Source organism: Castor canadensis, chromosome 15 (assembly GCF_047511655.1).
Source record: "Castor canadensis chromosome 15, mCasCan1.hap1v2, whole genome shotgun sequence".
NCBI classification, from domain to species: domain Eukaryota; kingdom Metazoa; phylum Chordata; class Mammalia; order Rodentia; family Castoridae; genus Castor; species Castor canadensis.
The window spans coordinates 56,890,453-56,911,742 of NC_133400.1; the positions used below are offsets into that span (position 1 = coordinate 56,890,453).

Sequence of the window (21,290 nt, forward strand, 5' to 3'; positions counted from 1 at the left end):
TTTCCAATCTGCAACTTTAGCAAGAATCAGTGAGGCTGATTCTTTACATCCCCTCTTGGCCTCAGCAGAGGTTACTTGAAGCAAGGGACTAGATGCATTTAAGCCTTGCTCATTCACATTTCTGGCGGGTGATGTGGGGTTTGAACACCACCAATCCTTTTTTGAATAAGATTTCTTCGAGATAGAGTCTTGTGAACTATTATCTCAGGATGACCTCAAAATGTGATCCTCCTGACCTCTGCCTTCTGAGTGGTTAGGATTACAAGCATTAGCTATGTTGCAGTCAGTACCACAAAAAATACTTTTAAGACTGATTGTTTTTTACTTTGAGGAATGACTTTGGATATCAATGGGGATTGTACTAACTCTGTAGATAGTTTTCAGAAGCCATTTCACAATATTAATTCAACAATACATTAAAAAAATGATCAAACTGGTTTCATTCCAGGGAGGCAAGAATTGTTCAATATATGCAAATCAATTGACATAGTATAGAATATAAACAGAATAAAGGACAAATATCTCATGATCATATTAGTAGATACAGATAAAAACCTTTCAAAAAATTCTACATCCATGTATGATAAAAGCCTTGAAGAAACTTGTAATAGAAGGAGTATATGTCAACATAGCAAAGACGAAACATGACAAACCTATAGCCATCATTGTCTTAAGTGGGGAAAATGAAACAGCTTTTTCTGAAGTCAGGAGCAAGACAAATGTTTCCACTCTCCCCACTCTCATTGGATATAGTGCAGGAATTCTTATTCAGATCAATAAAGCAAGAGAAAAGAAACAAACGGAACACAAATGAGTCAAATTATCCCCATTGCCAGATGACATAGTAACGTTCACTAAAGACACCATGAAAAAACCCTAGATTTGATAAATACTTCCAGCAAAGTAGCAGTATGCAGAATCAACATTTAAAAATCAGCAAATTTTCTATGTAACAATAATGAGCTGTCTGAGAAAGAAATCCTAGAAAATAATCCCATTCTCAAGAGCCTCAAAAAGTTAAATATCTAGGAATAAACCTAACTAAGGAGGTGAAAGACCTCTATAATTGAAACTATAAAACATCAAAGAAAGAAGCTGAAGAAGGCACTAAAAAGTGGAAAGACCACCCATGTTTGTGGATTGGAAAAATTAATCGTTGTGAAAATGGCTATACTACCAAAATCAAATTTTCTTATTCTTTATTTTATGAAAAGAATCAGATGATTATAATGGATCAGATCATTAAATTTGTCTAATGGGATATATCATTGATCTTTACTGGAAAGCATTACTTCTTAGCATGCAATTCAAATATTAAAAACTCGAAATCCAGGAAAAGAAATTGACCTTTGAATCAGTATTTATATGATTCACTAATTAGAGTTTTATTTTCAAAGTCTTATTTTGAGAGACATTTATTGATACAGGTCTATGTAACTCCACATAATGTCCCTAAAATTAATTCAGAATCATGGGAGGTACACTTGGGGAATGTGGCAAGGTTCTTTCTACTAAGAGGTAATGTAGTGTCATTTTAAAACACAAGAAGAAAAAAGTGAAAGTCTAAGCTCAAATATTTTGTGACAGATCAAGACTAATCATCTTCTTGTGACTCTTGATGAATTTTAATTTGTTAACTGAGTAATTTATTGGACCACATTCTAAAAGTTAATATAGGTTATATATTATTGCAATGGAATTTATGTAAAAATTTGTTACTGGTCTTCTATTAGACTTTTCTTAGTCTACTTTCTTCATTATAAAGTATATTACTTATTCATACAGGATGATGAACTTGTAGAAAAACTGGAAATTACATCTTTAAAATGTCTACATCTAGAAAAAGAAAATCAACGTCTTCATCAGGAGTTACTGTCTGAAACAACTGCTAAAAAGAATTGTGAAACACTAGAGAAGAATATAATGACATTGAAACAAGAAGTGGTAAACCTCAAAACTTATATGAAAAACAATATGTTAGAACGTGGTCAAGTAGAACAATATAAGCAGAATATTGAAGAAGGAGCAAAACGGGATTTAGTAAAAAAATTGAGACAAGTCAATCTATTTTTGCAGGTTAATTTATTTGCCTATAATATATTTTAATTCTTCCAAAAGCAAATTACAATTTGGATGTATAGATTTTATGTTTCCTCTACTCCTCTACTTCCCTTATTGCACCTTGTTTTATAGATTTCTGGAAGGAAGATGACATCTGATTCTCCTCTTAAGTCTTTCAGTTTCCATAATTATATTTAAATTGAACTTTCAGAGTGATGCTTTTCAGTAGAGAAAAAAATTATTTTTAAGACTAATTAGGATAAAATGAGACTACTAGGAGGAAAATAAAAAATAGTGGTGTTAAAATAATACCAGAGATTAAAATGTTGTTCTTTAGATGGATTGTTCAGCTTTTAAAAACTTGAATTGATTTTTTGTTTTATTAATTATGACATGACATGAGTACTAACATAAGGATGACTTGGGACTGGAGATGCAGCAAAGTATGAGACCAGGCACTAAGCATGTGGGAGGCCTGGGTTTGATCCCCAGAACTACAAACGTAAAATAATTCATTTTTTTTATAATTCACATTTAATGCAGTTAACATTCATCATAAATACTTTAAATGACAGCATCTATTTTCACATATTTAAGATTGCTCTCTGAATCACTGACTTAGTGTGACACAATAATTATTTGGGTTATAATTATTCTAAGTATATATCTTTTTTATTTTGTTTAGACACAGGCAGCATGTCAAGAAAAGTTAGAGCAATTCAGAGAGACACAAAATGCTTCAACAAGAAGTCACATGGAACTCAGAATTAGCAATTTAGAATCTGAACTGTCTACAATGAAAAGTCAACTGGACTTTAGTAAAATGGAGGTTGAAAACTATAAGCAACTCTACCTAGAAGAAGTCAAAATTAGAAAATCACTGTCAAACAAACTACACAAGTAAGTCTAAACAATCATAGAACTTAAATTGTGATCATTAATTTCTATTAGTTTTTTAAGCTAAGTATGATTAGAACTTTATCATCAAGACAATTATATTGATATTAACTTACTGGTCAGTATTCTCCAAAATAGAAACATTAACAAGTTTAACTATGCCTGGAAGATTACAACCTAAACCCAAAGGGTCATGTGCTACTTCTCCTCCTCCTTCAGGCACACTATAGCATTTGGTAAATTTACTTTCAATGATTATGATCTTTGGTGTTACCACTAGAAGGTTCCTGGACAGAAACTGTCCTTCAGTTTTTCTACATAAAGGCAGGCTTGTGCTAAAAAGACTGCCATAGTGATGAAGGAAAGGATAATTTGCAAAGTGGTAAAAAAAATAATTCTTTGTTCATTGTGGGGAGATGTGACAGATAGAAAGGGCTTATTTCACCTTGGATACCTGGTGACTGTGTGATGAGATCATTGCCTGTGGAGCTGTTTTAGCTGATTTTGATCAAAAATTCAGCTATCTCATTTTGCTCTACAGGTTGCTGCTCTGAATTACTCCTCAGTTCCAAATACTTAATTTCTTCCACGTACTGAGGAAAATATAACAATCACGAAAACACTTGTCTGAGTGGTATTATTTTTATTTTTATTTTTATTTTATTTATTTATTTTCATTTTTCTTTTATTATTCATATGTGCATACAAGGCTTGGTTTATTTCTCCCCCCTGCCCCCACCCCCTCCCTTACCACCCACTCCACCCCCCCCGCTCCCCCCCTCAATACCCACCAGAAACTATTTTGCCCTTATCTCTAATTTTGTTGAAGAGAGAGTATAAGCAATAATAGGAAGGAACAAGGGGTTTTGCTGGTTGAGATAAGGATAGCTATACAGGGCACTGACTCACATTGATTTCCTGTGCGTGGGTGTTACCTTCTAGGTTAATTCTTTTTAATCTAACCTTTTCTCTAGTTCCTGGTCTCCTTTTCCTATTGGCCTCAGTTGCTTTAAGGTATCTGCTTTAGTTTCTCTGCATTAAGGGCAACAAATACTAGCTAGTTTTTTAGGTGTCTTACCTATCCTCACCCCTCCCTTGTGTGCTCTTGCTTTTATCATGTGCTCATAGTCCAATCCCCTTGTTGTGTTTGCCCTTGATCTAATGTCCACATATGAGGGAGAACATACGATTTTTGGTCTTTTGAGCCAGGCTAACCTCACTCAGAATGATGTTCTCCAATTCCATCCATTTACCAGCGAATGATAACATTTCGTTCTTCTTCATGGCTGCATAAAATTCCATTGTGTATAGATACCACATTTTCTTAATCCATTCGTCAGTGGTGGGGCATCTTGGCTGTTTCCATAACTTGGCTATTGTGAATAGTGCCGCAATAAACATGGATGTGCAGGTGCCTCTGGAGTAACAGTCTTTTGGGTATATCCCCAAGAGTGGTATTGCTGGATCAAATGGTAGATCGATGTCCAGCTTTTTAAGTAGCCTCCAAATTTTTTTCCAGAGTGGTTGTACTAGTCTACATTCCCACCAACAGTGTAAGAGGGTTCCTTTTTCCCCGCATCCTCGCCAACACCTGCTGTTGGTGGTGTTGCTGATGATGGCTATTCTAACAGGGGTGAGGTGGAATCTTAGTGTGGTTTTAATTTGCATTTCCTTTATTGCTAGAGATGGTGAGCATTTTTTCATGTGTTTTCTGGCCATTTGAATTTCTTCTTTTGAGAAAGTTCTGTTTAGTTCACATGCCCATTTCTTTATTGGTTCATTAGTTTTGGGAGAATTTAGTTTTTTAAGTTCCCTGTATATTCTGGTTATCAGTCCTTTGTCTGATGTATAGTTGGCAAATATTTTCTCCCACTCTGTGGGTGTTCTCTTCAGTTTAGAGACCATTTCTTTTGACGAACAGAAGCTTTTTAGTTTTATGAGGTCCCATTTATCTATGCTATCTCTTAGTTGCTGTGCTGCTGGGGTTTCATTGAGAAAGTTCTTCCCTATACCTACTAACTCCAGAGTATTTCCTACTCTTTCTTGTATCAACTTAAGAGTTTGGGCTCTGATATTAAGATCCTTGATCCATTTTGAGTTAATCTTGGTATAGGGTGATATACATGGATCTAGTTTCAGTTTTTTGCAGACTGCTAACCAGTTTTCCCAGCAGTTTTTGTTGAAGAGGCTGCTATTTCTCCATCGTATATTTTTAGCTCCTTTGTCAAAGATAAGTTGCTTATAGTTGTGTGGCTTCATATCTGGATCCTCTATTCTGTTCCACTGGTCTTCATGTCTGTTTTTGTGCCAGTACCATGCTGTTTTTATTATTATTGCTTTGTAATATAGTTTGAAGTCAGGTATTGTGATACCTCCTGCATTGTTCTTTTGACTGAGTATTGCCTTGGCTATTCGTGGCCTCTTGTGTTTCCATATAAATTTAACAGTAGATTTTTCAATCTCTTTGATGAATGTCATTGGAATTTTGATGGGAATTGCATTAAACATGTAGATTACTTTTGGGAGTATAGACATTTTTACTATGTTGATTCTACCAATCCATGAGCATGGGAGATCTCTCCACTTTCTATAGTCTTCCTCAATCTCTTTCTTCAGAAGTGTATAGTTTTCCTTGTAGAGGTCTTTCACATCTTTTGTTAGGTTTACACCTAGGTATTTGATTTTTTTTGAGGCTATTGTAAATGGAATTGTTTTCATACATTCTTTTTCCGGTTGCTCATTGTTAGTGTATAGAAATGCTAATGATTTTTCTATGTTGATTTTATATCCTGCTACCTTGCTATAGCTATTGATGATGTCTAGAAGCTTCTGAGTAGAGTTTTTTGGGTCTTTAAGGTATAGGATCATGTCATCTGCAAATAGGGATATTTTGACAGTTTCTTTACCTATTTGTATTCCTTTTATTCCTTCTTCTTGCCTAATTGCTCTGGCTAGGAATTCCAGTACTATGTTGAATAGGAGTGGAGATAGTGGGCATCCTTGTCTGGTTCCTGATTTTAGAGGGAATGGTTTTAATTTTTCTCCGTTAAGTATAATGCTGGCTGTAGGTTTGTCATATATAGCTTTTATAATGTTGAGGAACTTTCCTTCTATTCCTAGTTTTCTTAGAGCTTTTATCATGAAATGATGTTGGATCTTATCAAAGGCTTTTTCTGCATCTATTGAGATGATCAAGTGGTTTTTGTCTTTGCTTCTGTTAATGTGGTTTATTACATTTATAGATTTTCGTATGTTGAACCACCCCTGCATTCCTGGGATGAAGCCTACCTGGTCATGGTGAATAATCTTTTTGATGTGTTGCTGAATTCGATTTGCCATTATTTTGTTGAGGATTTTTGCATCAATGTTCATTAAGGAGATTGGCCTATAGTTCTCCTTTTTGGAGGTGTCTTTGCCTGGTTTTGGGATAAGTGTAATAGTGGCTTCATAAAATGTGTTTGGCAGTTTTCCTTCCCTTTCTATTTCATGGAACAGTTTAAGGAGGGTTGGTATCAGAGAATCCATCAGGTCCTGGACTTTTCTTTTTGGGGAGACTCTTGATTTCTGCTTCAATTTCATTTTGTGTTATAGGTCTATTCAGGTGATTAATTTCCTCTTGGTTCAGTTTTGGATGATCATATGTATCTAGAAATCTGTCCATTTCTTTTAGATTTTCAAATTTATTTGAATATAGGTTCTCAAAGTAGTCTCTGATGATTTCCTGGACTTCCATGGTGTTTGTTGTTATCTCCCCTTTTGCATTCCTGATTCTACTAATTTGGGTTTTTTCTCTCCTCATTTTAGTCAGGTTTGCCAGGGGTCTATCGATCTTGTTTATTTTTTCAAAGAACCAACTTTTTGTTTCATTAATTCTTTGTATGGTTTTTTTGGTTTCTATTTCGTTGATTTCAGCTCTTATTTTTATTATTTCTCTCCTTCTATTTGTTTTGGGATTTGCTTGTTCTTGTTTTTCTAGGAGTTTGAGATGTATCATTAGGTCATTGATTTGGGATCTTTCAATCTTTTTAATATATGCACTCATGGCTATAAACTTTCCTCTCAAGACTGCCTTAGCTGTGTCCCATAGGTTCTGGTAGGTTGTGTTTTCATTTTCATTGACTTCTAGGAACTTTTTAATTTCCTCTTTTATTGCATCGATGATCCATTCTTCATTAAGTAATGAGTTATTTAGTTTCCAGCTGTTTGCATGTTTTTTGTCTTTACTTTTGTTGTTGAGTTCTACTTTTACTGCATTGTGGTCAGATAGTATGCATGGTATTATTTCTATTTTCTTATATTTGCTGAGGCTTGCTTTGTGCCCTAGGATATGATCTATTTTGGAGAAGGTTCCATGGGCTGCTGAGAAGAATGTATATTGTGTAGAGGTTGGATGAAATGTTCTGTAGACATCTACTAGGTCCACTTGATCTATTGCATATTTTAGATCTTGGATTTCTTTATTGAGTTTTTGTTTGGATGACCTATCTATTGATGATAATGGAGTGTTAAAGTCTCCCACAACCACTGTGTTGGCGTTAATATATGCTTTTAGGTCTTTCAGGGTATGTTTGATGAAATTGGGTGCGTTGACATTGGGTGCGTACAGATTGATGATTATTATTTCCTTTTGGTCTATTTCCCCTTTTATTAGTATGGAATGTCCTTCTTTATCTCGTTTGATCAATGTAGGTTTGAAGTCTACTTTGTCAGAGATAAGTATTGCTACTCCTGCTTGTTTTCGGGGGCCATTGGCTTGGTATATCTTCTTCCAGCCTTTCATCCTAAGCATATGCTTATTTCTGTCGGTGAGATGAGTCTCCTGTAAGCAACAAATTGTTGGATCTTCTTTTTTAATCCATTTTGTCAAACGGTGTCTTTTGATGGGTGAATTAAGTCCATTAACATTAAGTGTTAGTACTGATAGGTATGTGGTGATTCCTGCCATTTAGTTATCTTAGTTGTTTGAAGGTTTGATTGTGTGTACCTAACTTGATGTTACTCTCTTCTGTCTTGCTTTTTCTTATCCTGTGGTTTGGTGCTGCCTGCCTTTTCATGGTTAAGTTGGGTGTCACTTTCTGTGTGCAGGATCCCTTGCAGAATCTTTTGTAATGGTGGCTTTGTGGTCACATATTGTTTTAGTTTCTGCTTATCATGGAAGACTTTTATTGCTCCATCTATTTTGAATGATAGCTTTGCTGGGTAGAGTATCCTGGGGTTGAAGTTATTTTCATTCAGTGCCCGGAAGATCTCACCCCACGCTCTTCTTGCTTTTAATGTTTCTGTTGAGAAGTCTGCTGTGATTTTGATGGGTTTACCTTTGTATGTTACTTGTTTTTTCTCTCTTGCAGCCTTCAATATTCTTTCCTTAGTTTCTGAACTTGTTGTTTTAATGATGATATGTCGTGGAGTAGTTCTATTTTGATCTGGTCTGTCTGGTGTCCTGGAGGCCTCTTGCATGTGTATGGGAATATCTTTCTCTAGATTTGGGAAATTTTCCGTTATTATTTTGTTGAATATATTACGCATTCCCTTCGCTTGCACCTCTTCTCCTTCTTCGATGCCCATGATTCTCAAGTTTGGTCTTTTGATGGAGTCGGTGAGTTCTTGCATTTTCTTTTCACAGGTCTTGAGTTGTTTAATTAGTAGTTCTTCAGTTTTTCCTTTAATTACCATTTCATCTTCAAGTTCTGAGATTCTGTCTTCTGTTTGTTCTATTCTGCTGGATTGGCCTTCCGTTTTGTTTTGCAGTTCTGTTTCGTTCTTTTTTCTGAGGTTTTCCATATCCTGGCTGTTTTCTTCTTTATTGTTGTCTATTTTTGTCCTGAGTTCATTTATCCATTTATTCATTGTGTTCTCTCTTTCATTTTGGTGTTTATACAGTGCTTCTATGGTTTCCTTTATTTCTTCTTTTGCTTTTTCAAATTCTCTATTTTTATTGTCTTGGAATTTCTTGAGTGTCTCCTGTACATTTTGGTTGACCCTATCCAGTATCATCTCTATAAAATTCTCATTGAGTACTTGTAGTATGTCTTCTTTTAAATTATTCTTGTAGGCTTCATTGGGTCCTTTGGCATAGTTTATCTTCATTTTGTTGGAGTCTGGCTCTGAGTTTCTGTTCTCTTCATTCCCCTCTGGTTCCTGTACTAATTTTTTGCTGTGGGGAAACTGGTTTCCTTGTTTTTTCTGTCTTCCTGTCATTGTCCTTGGTGTTGTTACTGTCCCTGTACTGTGTGTAATTAAGTATTTTCTAGCTTGTAATAATAACAATGGTAATATTGAGAATGGAAGAGTGAGCTGAGATGGAAAGCAAGAAGTTAAAGAAAAGGGGAAAACAAATATACAGACAAGAGGGAGAAAGCAGAACAAGGTATCAGACAAGAGAGTTTCAAAGGTATAAACAGGGAGTGTTAGTGTACTAATCGACAGTAAGCTGAACAGACAATAGAGTGACAGAGAGAGGATTGAAAATCAAAGATAAAAAAATAAAAAATAAGTATATGAAAGTAATATCTATTTATAAAAATGAATTAAAATAAAATGGAAAATAGAAAATTAAAAAAAACAAAAAAAACCAAAAAACCAAAAAACTTCCAAGTTTATATGCAATGCAATTTCAGTCTTAATAATTTGGATGTCCGTCTCAATCTCCAGTCCTGGAGTTGGTGCCTCAGATGTTGTTCTGTAGTTGTCTCATCAAAGGGGATGCATAAAGTAGAACAAAACTACACTTGCACACACACAGAAGAAGAAAAAAAAAAAAAGCCCCACCAAGTGTCCCCAGTTCAAATGCAATACAGTTTCAGTAAGTTTTTCGGCTTGCAGGTGTAATTCGGTTGTTCTCTCATCAAAGGTAGGGAGAAAAAGAAAAAAAAAGCGTCTGGAGGCAGTTCTGAGAGTGGTATCTGCAACTGCAGCTTGCCTGCCTGCTGCTCTCAGCCTGTAGCTGGCGGCGTTATTTATGCAGATCTCTGGGGTGAGCTTAGCACTCACCTGGTCCCACAGGCTTTGTTTGCTCAGAGTTCTCCTGTGCGGGGGAGGGGGGCCTCTGCTACAGGCTTTTCCCTTTCCAAGCACTGGGAAAGGTGACACTGCCCCGCGTTGTCAGGCCTGCGTGTTTATTTACAGTTCACGTGGGAAGTGGGTCTTCCCTCCTCTCACAAGCGTCCCCGCTCCTGGTTGCTGGCGTGCCCCGCTCCCGCCAGAGCCTCTCCGGCCCGCCCTGCTCGTTTATTTACAGTCCCGGGAAGGGTTCCCTTCCCCCAATCTTCAGCGCTCAGGGCGCCCCACCCTCTTTCCAGCGTGTCTTAACTGTTCTTATTGCTTAGTACTCAGTTTCTCTTTTTTCCCGGGTGGAGGTCAGTCTGTCCAGGGGGCTATGCTGCTCTGGCCCAGGCTTGTCTGTGGGGGAACCGCGGTACCGCGAAGCTCACCTGGTCCACGTCTTCCCAAGCCCTATGGGCGCCGGCCACTGGCGGCCCGGGGGCCTCCTCGGTTCTCCGTTTAACGTGAAGTGGAGATTCTCTGCGCCGGCTGGAGATGTGGAGGGGTCAAAGTTATGCCTTTTCTCGGTGATTATGCCTGCAAAGTGTGTCTCCAGCGTCTCTCCAAGATTTCACTATAGGAGGGTCGCTTTCTGCTTCCTACCTCTAGCCGCCATCTTGGAATTCTCCATATGCAGACTTTCGGTATTATTTTTAAATTCCTAAACTAGCTTACTAAAATATTACTAGCTTTTTAATGCCTTATTTTTAATTGTATGTACTTCAGGAGTACAACATGATTTTTAATGTGTTTTTCATAGTGAAATGACTACTATAGTCAAACAAATTAGCAAATCCATCATCTCACAGTTACTCTATAAATACAACCATGTCTAAGGCACACTCAGGAATTGGATAGATGGCATATTCTGACATATTTTGAATTTTAAGACACCGTGTCAGGAGAGTTCCATTTAATGCTATGACAATTTCTTTTTAAAATGCAAGCCTCCAAACCAAGGCAATACTGAGCAAAGAGATCAGCTCAGGAGTTTTCAATTACTGACTTCAAACTATACTACAGAGACATAGCAATAAAAACAGCATGGTACAGAACTTCGATAAGATTCAACACCATTCATGATAAAAACTAAGAAAACTTAGTAATAGAAGGAATGTACCTCAACATTGTAAAGGCTACATGGCAAGCATTTGAGTTGAATTCAGGGCCTCACACTTGGTAGGCAGATGCTCTTCAACATGAGATACTGTAGAGGTCCCTCGTATGTGACTAGTGAGAAGGCAAATGGTTCAGCCACTGTGCAAAGCGACAGGTAACTCCTCATAACGTTGCATATTGTATTACATATGACCCAGAAATTACATTCCACGACAGAATTGAAAATATATATTCATTTTTTATTCCATATATCAGCCACTATTATTGTTTAATCATTTATTTTGCCACTGAAAGAAAAGATTTTACTTTTTTCTCCTCCTTTTATTTTATCATTTTTACATTTACTTACATGTGTACAAATTGTTTCTGCCACCGTCCCCCTCCCCCACTTCCAGGCAGAACCTGTTCTGCTCTCTTCTTCTCCGATTTTATTGAAGAGAAAAACATAACAGATAGTAAGAAAGACATATCGTTTTTGCTAATTTGAGATAAAGATAGCTATATAGAGAGATTCCTAGCATTGCTTCCATGCACTTCTGTATTGCAACCCACATTCGTTAGTTTCTACCACCTTGTACTTTGAAGCTAGTGCAGGAAAGAATAAGGAATATACTGGAACAAATAGGCATTAATTTCCTAAATAGAACTTCAATGGCTCATCAACTACGAGAAAGGATTGACAAATGGAACTACATGAAACTAAAAAGCTTTGCACAACAAAAGAAATTGTCACCAGATTGAAGAGGCACCCTACAGAGTGGGAGAAAATCTTGGCAGCTGTACATCTGGCAAGGAATTAATTAATCATGAGAATATACAGGGAGCTCATAAAACTAAACTCCCCAAAACACAATGACCCAATGAAGATTTGGACAAATGAAGTGAATAGAGCTTTGTTGAAGAAGTCTGACTAGTCAAAAAACACATAAAGAAATGTTCAACATCCCTGGCCATAAAAGAAATGGAAATCAAAACAATGTTAAGATGTCCCTCACTCCTGTTAGAATGGCGATCATCAAGAACACAAACAACAAATGTTGGCAAGGATGTGGGGAAATTTTAATTTGTGAGAATTCAAATTAGTGCAACCTCTAAGAAAAACAGAATGGAGGCTCTTCCAAAAACTAAAAATAGAGCTGCTATGTGACCCACCAGTACTATTCCTATGGATATGCCCAAAGGAATGTAAGTCATGTTACAGTAAAGACACCTGTACACCCAAGTTTATTGCAGCATTATTCACAATAGCCAAGCTATAGAAACAGCCAACATCCTGCACAACTGATGAATGGATTAAGAAAATGTGGTATTCATATACCCTGGCATTTTGTTTACCAAGAAGAACAATAAAATTTTGTCATTTGCAGGTAAATGAGTGGAACTGAATAACATTATCTTAAGTGAAGTTGACCAGGTTCAGAAAGCCAAAGACAACATTTTTTCTCTCATATGTGGAATATATACCCAATACAAATACAAGCAATATTACATATATGTAGAAATATATACAGACCTTATATCAAAAAGTGGGAGTGATAGTGGAAAGCAAGGGAGGAGAAAAATAAATAGCAAATAATAATGAAATTCATTACATCTGTGTAGGAACAAGACACAAAGAATATGCTGAAACTATTAAACAGCACAGGATAGGGAAAAAGGGCAAGAAAGCACAGTGGAGGTGGTTATATGACTTATGTACAATGCATGTATATGTATAATACCAAGGCAAAAAATTCCCACTGAACAATGAACAGACATCTGAACAACAAAAGACAGAATCATAAAACAGTTTATACTAAGCAAAGGAGAGGGCACTAACAGGACAGGGAGGGTAAAAATAGGAAGTAAAGAACACCTTCTTTGACGTACTTTCTATATAAGAATGAATATAGAATTTATAAAGCTGTTGTCATCACCATAAAGAAAGAACTAAGGTAGAAAAGAGAAAAATGGAGAGGATGAACCAACTTATTATACAATACATATATACATGGTAATGTCATAATGAAACCCTCTGTATTGCTATCTTTAACAAACAAAAGTGTATTTTTCCAAAAATGGAAGACAGTAAGGTAATATAGGTTCTGTCATGGAGTTTGGTACCAGTTGGAAGAAGTAGGATGTAAGGAAAGGGTGTATATGGGTGAATATGGTAGAAATATTATGTACCCATGCATGAAAATTTAAAAATGAGACCTGTTTAACCTATTGTAAGAATGGGGGGAGTAAAGGAGAATGAAGGAGGGAGTGAATTTAACTAAGATATATTGTAAGCACCTTCGTATGTGTCACAATGTATCCATAGCACAACAATAACGTTATAAAAAAAATAGGAGTGATGAGATACTAATTATTTGCCTTCTGAAATCTTCACAGAACTAATAAGAGACTAGATGAAGCCAAGACCAAGATTCTTCTGGAAGAACAGAAGACATCTTTACAACATAGCTCTCCTAATACAAGATCTGTCCTAGAGTGCAGTTGTGTTGGAAGTCCTAACACCAGACTTTTTATTCCAAAGAGTTCTTCCGGACAGTTTCCAACAGAAAACTTAGTGGATTCTACCTCATCCCCACGGCCTTCAGCTGAGACCATGCAGAACTATGAGAAGTGGGTTAGTTATATTTTTTTCATTTGAGTTTCAGATTTCTGATGCAGTTCTTGGTGAAATATTAAGATGTCTGGTTGACTTGTGCATATTAAGTAAAATCACAAATATCTGTGTTAATAAAAAGAAAAAATAGAAGTTTATAACTTTTTTAAAGTCCCTAAAACTGTTGTTTTTAAGGAATACTCATTTTCTTTACTTGATTCAGCAAATATAACTAAGATAACATACTTTACACTTTCTTTAAAAGCTGCATTAGTATTATATTTTACAAAATGAGTACGACTGCTCTAACTAATGGTATACTTTACCATACTTTGGCTTAGCTTCTAAGTGATTTTAGTTTGGCTGTGTTTCATAACACCTTTAGAGCTTTCCTGCACAATTCCAAGATTTCCATCCCTTACATAAGTGAATGATTGACATCCAATGCTTAACCACCTTTACAGGTTTATAATTTAAATAATCTGAGATGAATACACTTTATGAATTAAATAAACCTGAAATACTAAAAGAGATTAATTTCTGTTTTAAAGGTTAAAATTTGCCATTTTTCTTCAATAAGAATATGCGTGCCACTTTACTCACATCATTGTTATCTCAGTTTTTAAAGCATGTTTATTGTGGCATAGTATTTATTGTTATAACAATAGTTATTAATTATAATTATTAACTCATCTGGGCGCCAATGGCTCACACCTGTATTCCAGCTACTCAGGAGGCAGAGATCAGGCCTCCTAGAGAAATAATGTGTGAAAGTTTATCTCAAAAAGCCTCAACACAAAACAGGGCTCCCAGAATGACTCAAGTGGTAGAGCACTTGCCTAGCAAGTGTAGGGTCCCTAAATTTAAGCCCCAGTACCACCTAAAAAATTAGTTGTACAAATTGTGGGATTCATTGTGATATTTCCATACATACAACTCCCCCTACATGCTTCTCAGTCCACAGTTGACTGCCTTAATTATTTTATGTCCCCTTCCTCCATGCTATTCCCACCTCTAGTGTCCACTGCTCTAGTCTACACTTCTGCAAAGTTAAATGAGTGAAATCATGTGCACTTTGTCTTTCCATGTCTAGCTTGTTTCACTCAACATTGTGTTCTCCACTTGCATCCATGCTTCTGAAAGTGACAGGATTTCATTCTTTTTATGGCTGAGCAGTATTCCATTTTACAAATTTGCTGCATTTTCTTTATCACCTTATCCCCTGAAGGGCATCTGGATTGATTACATATTTTGTCTACTGTGAATAGGGCAGTAATAAACATGGAGGTACCACTACCTTTTGGGTATATATTTCATCTCCTTTGCAGAAATACCCTGTGGTGGAATTGCTGGGTCATATGGTAGTCCTAATTTTTTGAGTAATCTCCATATTACTTTTCATAGTTGTTGTAATTTTTTAAATAATGAAAATAAGCAAATATTTAGATCTGAATTTCAATGATGTCTCTGCCCTGTTATCCTTAATGGTGAGTAATACAGCAGTGATAAAAGAGGCTTTAAATAGCAACTGCCATCAAACAGAATCAACTTTAACCTCCCTTTCCAGAATATTATGTAAATCTGTGCACTGTCCATACTCCCCTAAAAATGGAACAGGAAAACTCCCATTCAACCATACAATTTCGATCATTGCAGGAGCTCATTTCCGGAGATCTAAAAATTGCTCCAACAATGATAACTTTTATCCATTGTAGAGTTGGTCAGAAAGTTTCAACTTTGCTTTACTAACATTATGATATTTGTCTAATATTTGGCCTTTGTACCAGAGAAAATACTAAAACAACATATTTGTTTTAACAAAATGCAAATAAATAAATTGTACCTAGTTTTCATTGTTACTAAAATACCATTTCAATCTGTGCACACTTGCTTATTGGGTGTTTTCATAATCTTTATTTTTTCTTATTTTTGTGGTACTGGGGATTGAACCCAGGGCCTGTCACATGCTAGGCAAGCACTCTATCACTTGAGTCATACCCCTAGTCCATTTTCATTTAGTTTGTTTTTCAGCTAGATTCTCATGTTTACTTTGCCCAGGCTGTCTTGGATCCATGATCTTTATTTCTCCTCCTCCAGAATAGCTGAATTACAGATATGATCCATCATGCCTTGCTTCATGAACTTTTTAATGCACAGAAATGTATTCAGGCCTCTATTAAATGAAGCTCCAACCTTATCTTCTTACTTGTTTTTCTCCTAATAATAGAAGAGCCTTGCAAGATAAGATTTCTTAGGCCACATTGCGGTCAAACAGCTTTAAAGTCAGCAAACTGAATGACTATTTAATACATAAATCATAAAACCATAGCTGAAATTTCATGATAGTTTACTTTCATATTTTTCTGAAAAAATGAGAGGGTCATGGTCTGTGTCATAATCTCTGTAGAAAGAGAGAATTAACCTTAAATATTGTAAATTGTTAAGCATGATGAATATATAAAATGTTCTCATATTTCCTACTGGTAATAACCAAATAATGTATCATTTTACAAGAGAATGATAAACAAGTGTGGAAATCTATATAAGATGCAAAGGAAGATTTTTTAGGGCAAAGCAACACTGCTAAATTTTTTGGGGGAATAAAGTTATTTTTAGAGAAGTTGACACGTGAAAGTATAATCATTTTTAAACTTATTCTAATAGTTCCTAGGTATACAATGGTTTTCTGATGGAGTATGCATTTTCAAAGTCCAGTAAACTTACTAAGACAGACTGAGAATCACTCTTCTATGAAGATGCAGAGATGTTTCTGCAAAGTTATTTCAGAATGCCTTCAGTGATTTATTGTAGCCCTTCATTTATAAAATTCTTAAATTTAAGAAAGAAAGTATCATCTGCAGTTAGTAAATATTTGATTGTTTCTAATGGGAAAGCAAATTACACTAATACAGGTGACAATATGCTCTCTAAAATGACAGAAAAGGACACATTTTTGGTTGAGGCATTATAAAATGACAGATTTTTGATTATTTTTAGCTATTATTTCAGAAAGCAAAAATTTTTAAACTAACATTAAGGCTGGAGGTGTCTCAAGCAGTAGAACCCATCAAGTAGGAAGACCTGAGTTCAAACCAAAAAACAAAAAACATTAATATTGAATTTGTTTATCCATCTCCTTATTTGCAAGGTTTTGAATCATTTTTTACTGTTTCTCTTGTGAGTTTCTAACCTACTAGCATTATAGTTTATGTTTGTTAATGTTAAGGGAAATTATTATAATAAACCATTGCTCTAGTCTGGGATTTCAATTATACTTGTCAGTGAAGTGAGTTTTCTTCATGTTCATAATATTTAGCACTTATTGCATCTCCTCCCATTCCATGAAATTTAGACTTTTACTTTCAGTTATTGCATTCTAAATTATGGGGTTACTTGTCATTTTTTAGTTCTTTGGTGGTGTGGGTTTGATATCAGGGATTCAGTCTTACAAAGCAGGCACTTCACTGCTTGAGTCACACCTTGAACACTGGGATGCTTTGTTTTACATATCAGAACTAATTATATAATGTTATCATTTCTTTACCTTTATTATTTTAAAATGCAAAAATTAAAAATATCCTGAATAGATACACTGATAGCTAGATGGTTTACACATAGAATTCCTTTCTGATAACTGGGATATTCTAAAGACGTTCTTGGTGCTGGGACCTGAACTGAAATGAAGTTCTTGTTTATGAGAAGCACACACTGTATATGTTAAGCTATATGCAATATCTTGACAAATCAAAACTTAAAAGTGTACTTGAATTTTATTAAAAACAGAACTGATCTCATTCAAACATTTTCTATGTCTGAGTGTTGTGTGGCTAACATAATAAATGACACACAGTAGTCACTAAGTAATTTTACAACATGAGGCTGTGCTTGTTCATGGTGTTAGGACTAGAACCCTGGGCATTCTACATACTAGGCAAGCACTCTACATCTGAGCCACATTCCCCACCTCAAGATTAATTTTTATTTTGATTTGCTATGAAATCTTCCAATTACTTATTTAAGTCATTTTTCTACTTCTCAAATGTCCAGTTAGGTCAGCTACCTTTATTCAAATTTGGTTGTTTTCAAGGTGGATATGGTGGTACACACTTGTAATCCCAGCACTTGGGAAGCTGAAGCAGAAAGATCGTGTGATTGAGGCCAGTCTTGGCTACATAAGAAAATATTACCAACAGAAGAATTTTCTTAAATTCAGCTTGCTCAATATAATTAAATATAATTTCCTCAAGTTCCCCCTCTGTGACTTAAAACTTCTTTGCATTAGCCATTGAGTACATTTAACTGCCACTCACAGGAGGCATAACATTAGTTTCATTTCTTTATTGTTATTCATAGCTTTAGATCTTACAAATTATTTATGTCTCATGCTTAGATATAATTAAGCTCCCTGACAAAGACTTTCATAGGTATTTTCTATGATCTATATTTAAATGTATACCTTCCCTGAATATGAAAGTAGTAGTTTGTAGAACTGCAGGCTCAGTTCTTAGACCAAAAGTCATATGTCTGCCACCATGTGGCTGTGTGACCTCAGCTATGTTGTTATAATCTCTCAGAGGCTCTCTTCACCCTTTCACAAAAGTAGTAAATTTCACGCCAATCTAAACTGTGTTCCAAAGAATAGAACCTTTCTTTTTAAAAATAAAAACCATTTTAGGGATGAACTGTTTTATACCAGGTAGATGTAGAGCTTTTTGTCTAAAGAGAGAAGTGGCTCTACATCTGTGACTTGCCTCTTGTGGCAGCTTTCTTTGTCCTCTGGGGAATCTTAGATTTCTATGTAACATGGCTTTAAAACTACCAGCTACAAGAAAATTCACCCAATATGATAAAATTCATGGTGTGTTCTTATATTGTGGACAATTTTCTCCCCTTCATATATTTTTTGAGAAATGGGAAAGTACAATTGAATTATTGAATGTCCTTCCCTTATTTAGTGTGACTGTCATCTTCCTCCACCATCTCAAATGCAATTTCCAGCTAGAAAAACACATAATGGCTCCAGGAAAAGAAAGGGAAGCTTTGTTAAAACTATGTATTTTACTCTATAAGGAACTAAACTAGTTTTTTATTTAGTACCAGCCATAAGTTGAATATTAAAAGCTTACTAGGCATTTTGATTTCTTCTGGCAAAATTCAGTTTTCATTAGCTATAGCTTTATACATTTCAAATTCCTTTGATGTCTCCCTTATCTAATAAATAGGACAGTGATGAATGTCACCAACACATTTGTTCTCATTTTTTCTCCATAATCTCTGCCAAACACTGTATTAACCCATTTAATGAGGAAAACAATTCTGAATTTCTATTAAGAGAACTATGTGGAAATTACGTGACTGAGTGGGAAAGTAAGAATTCAGCAAAAGCAACTTGTAGAAAGTCATTTCATGTTTTCCAGCTTCCCACCAGTTGGGACAAAACTGGAGGCTTCATGATTCAACATCTCCAAAGAATTTTTAGGTGTCCTTTTCCATAGCACCCTGCAAGTTTTATGAGTGTCCTTTTTCCCCATTGAGCTTTCGTGCCTGTTTTGCTATCTCTTTCCAAAACAGTTGACCTCAGCTATCATTTATGCCATAAAATATTCAAACATCAATTGGACCAGAACTTATGGGGAGAGAAGGCCACACCACAGTTGTAATAAAGGCAACTACTTCTACCAGGTGCTCTTTAAGACTTAGGAGAAGAGAAATTACCCTGAGTTTAATTTGTTATGCTATAAGGATTCTCTATCTAGAGAGTTAAGATTTCTTCAGTACACTATTCATGGTATATTTCAGTGACAAGAGGCCTTGAATTCAATCCCTAGGACAAAAAAGAAAGAAAGAAAAAGGAAGAAGAAAAAAAAAGTAACTAAAATGGATTTCTGGAGTATAAAAATATGCAATATTTTGAGACAGGCACTTCATTTTTATCTGAATAAAATTTATGTCCTATGAAAGTATTTGTGGATAGGGTATAAAGACATAATGGCATCTTTTGCTTGTGGTAATTGATTAAAGTCTTGGGGAAAACATAATATTACATTGATAGTTCCTTAATTTGAATCTCATGCACATTCAAGTCACATTTTATAGTATTTATTAATGGCAATGAAAATGTTTTCATTAAAGAGTTATCTCTTCACTAGTATTGAGTTGCTACATTAAAAGATTTGTCTGAATGCTGTTGTCACAGAAATATTATGGAAAACAGTCTCTCAAAATGTCAGTCAAGAAAAAGATGTCAGTCAAAGAAATTTGTCTCCACACCTAAAATCTTTAAAGGCACTGGAGGTCTCATTATCATTTTCACCACAAAGTATGTGTTATGTTCAGGCTGACTCCATAGGTTGGTTATTATGAAAAGTGTTCATATAAATGTGGGTGTACAGGTATCTCTACTGCATGCTGATTTATTTTTCTTCATATAAATGCCCAGGAGTGGTACAGGAATATCATATGGTCATTCTGTTTTTATTTTTAGTAATGTGCCTACTGATTTCGATAGTGCTGCACAGGTTTACATTCCCATCAACAGTGTAAGAGTTCCTTTTGTTTTACCTCTTTGCCATCATTTGCTTGTTTTCTTTATGATAGCCATTCTAACTGGAGTGAGATGGAATCTCAATGTTATGATTTGAATTTCTTTTATGACTAAGGATGTTGAGTATTTATGCATTTAGATGTCATTAGTACTTCTTTTGAGAAATGTCTGTTCAATTCATTTGATGGTTTATTAATTTGATTACTTATTTTTTAGCTCTTTCTGTATTCTAGATATTAATTCCTTGTCTGGTAAATAGCTGCAAAGATTTTTCCCTCATTCTGTAGATTTTCTCTTCATTCTGATAATTGTATCTATTGATGTACTCTCTAACAGGATGTACTACCATTTGGCAATTCTTACTCTTATTTCCTGAGCAATTGGAGTCCTATTTAAAAAGTTGTTGCCTACATCATGAAGTGTTTAATCTATGCTTTCCTATAGTAGTTTCAAAGTTTTAAGTCTTAAATTAAGATTTATGATCCATTTTGAATTGTTTTAAAAATTATTTTAAAGTGAGAAATAGTTTAAGTTTTCTCCATGTGGGTATCCAGTTTTCCTACCACCACTTGTTGAAGAGGCTGTGTTTATTCCAATATAGTTATGGCACCTTTCTTGAAGGGCAGGTGGTTGACACTGTGTGTGTTTATTTCAGGGTCTTCTATTCCACTGGTTTATGTGTATGTTTTGTGACAGTACCATGCAGTTTTTGTTAGTATGGTGTTGTAGTAAACTTTAAAGTGATGTATAAACAGAACCAAGCATTGCTTTTTTTGTTCAGGATTTTTAGTTATTTGGAATCTTTTATGAATCCATATGAATTTCAGGAATGATTTGTCTATTTCTGTGAATAATGTCACTGGAATTTTGGTAGGCACAGCATAGTAGATTGCTTTTGATTGTACAAGCATGTTCACAATATTATTTCTGTAAATCCATGAACTTGACATCTGCTAATGTCTTCAATATCTTTCTTTGATATTTTATAGCTCTCATTGTAGACATCTATCACCTCCTTAGTTTATTCTTAGATAT

General features: G+C 35.3%; 1 protein-coding gene across 1 annotated transcript in view; it reads left to right on the forward strand.

The window, feature by feature from the left end:
- Positions 1 to 21,290, forward strand: part of LOC109679405 (ankyrin repeat domain-containing protein 26-like) — a 73,709-nt gene that overhangs the window by 35,725 nt on the left and 16,694 nt on the right. Inside the window, 3 exon segments of the mRNA XM_074055407.1 lie at positions 1,786 to 2,076; positions 2,747 to 2,961; positions 13,495 to 13,732. Coding sequence (XP_073911508.1) covers positions 1,786 to 2,076; positions 2,747 to 2,961; positions 13,495 to 13,732 — 744 coding nt within the window.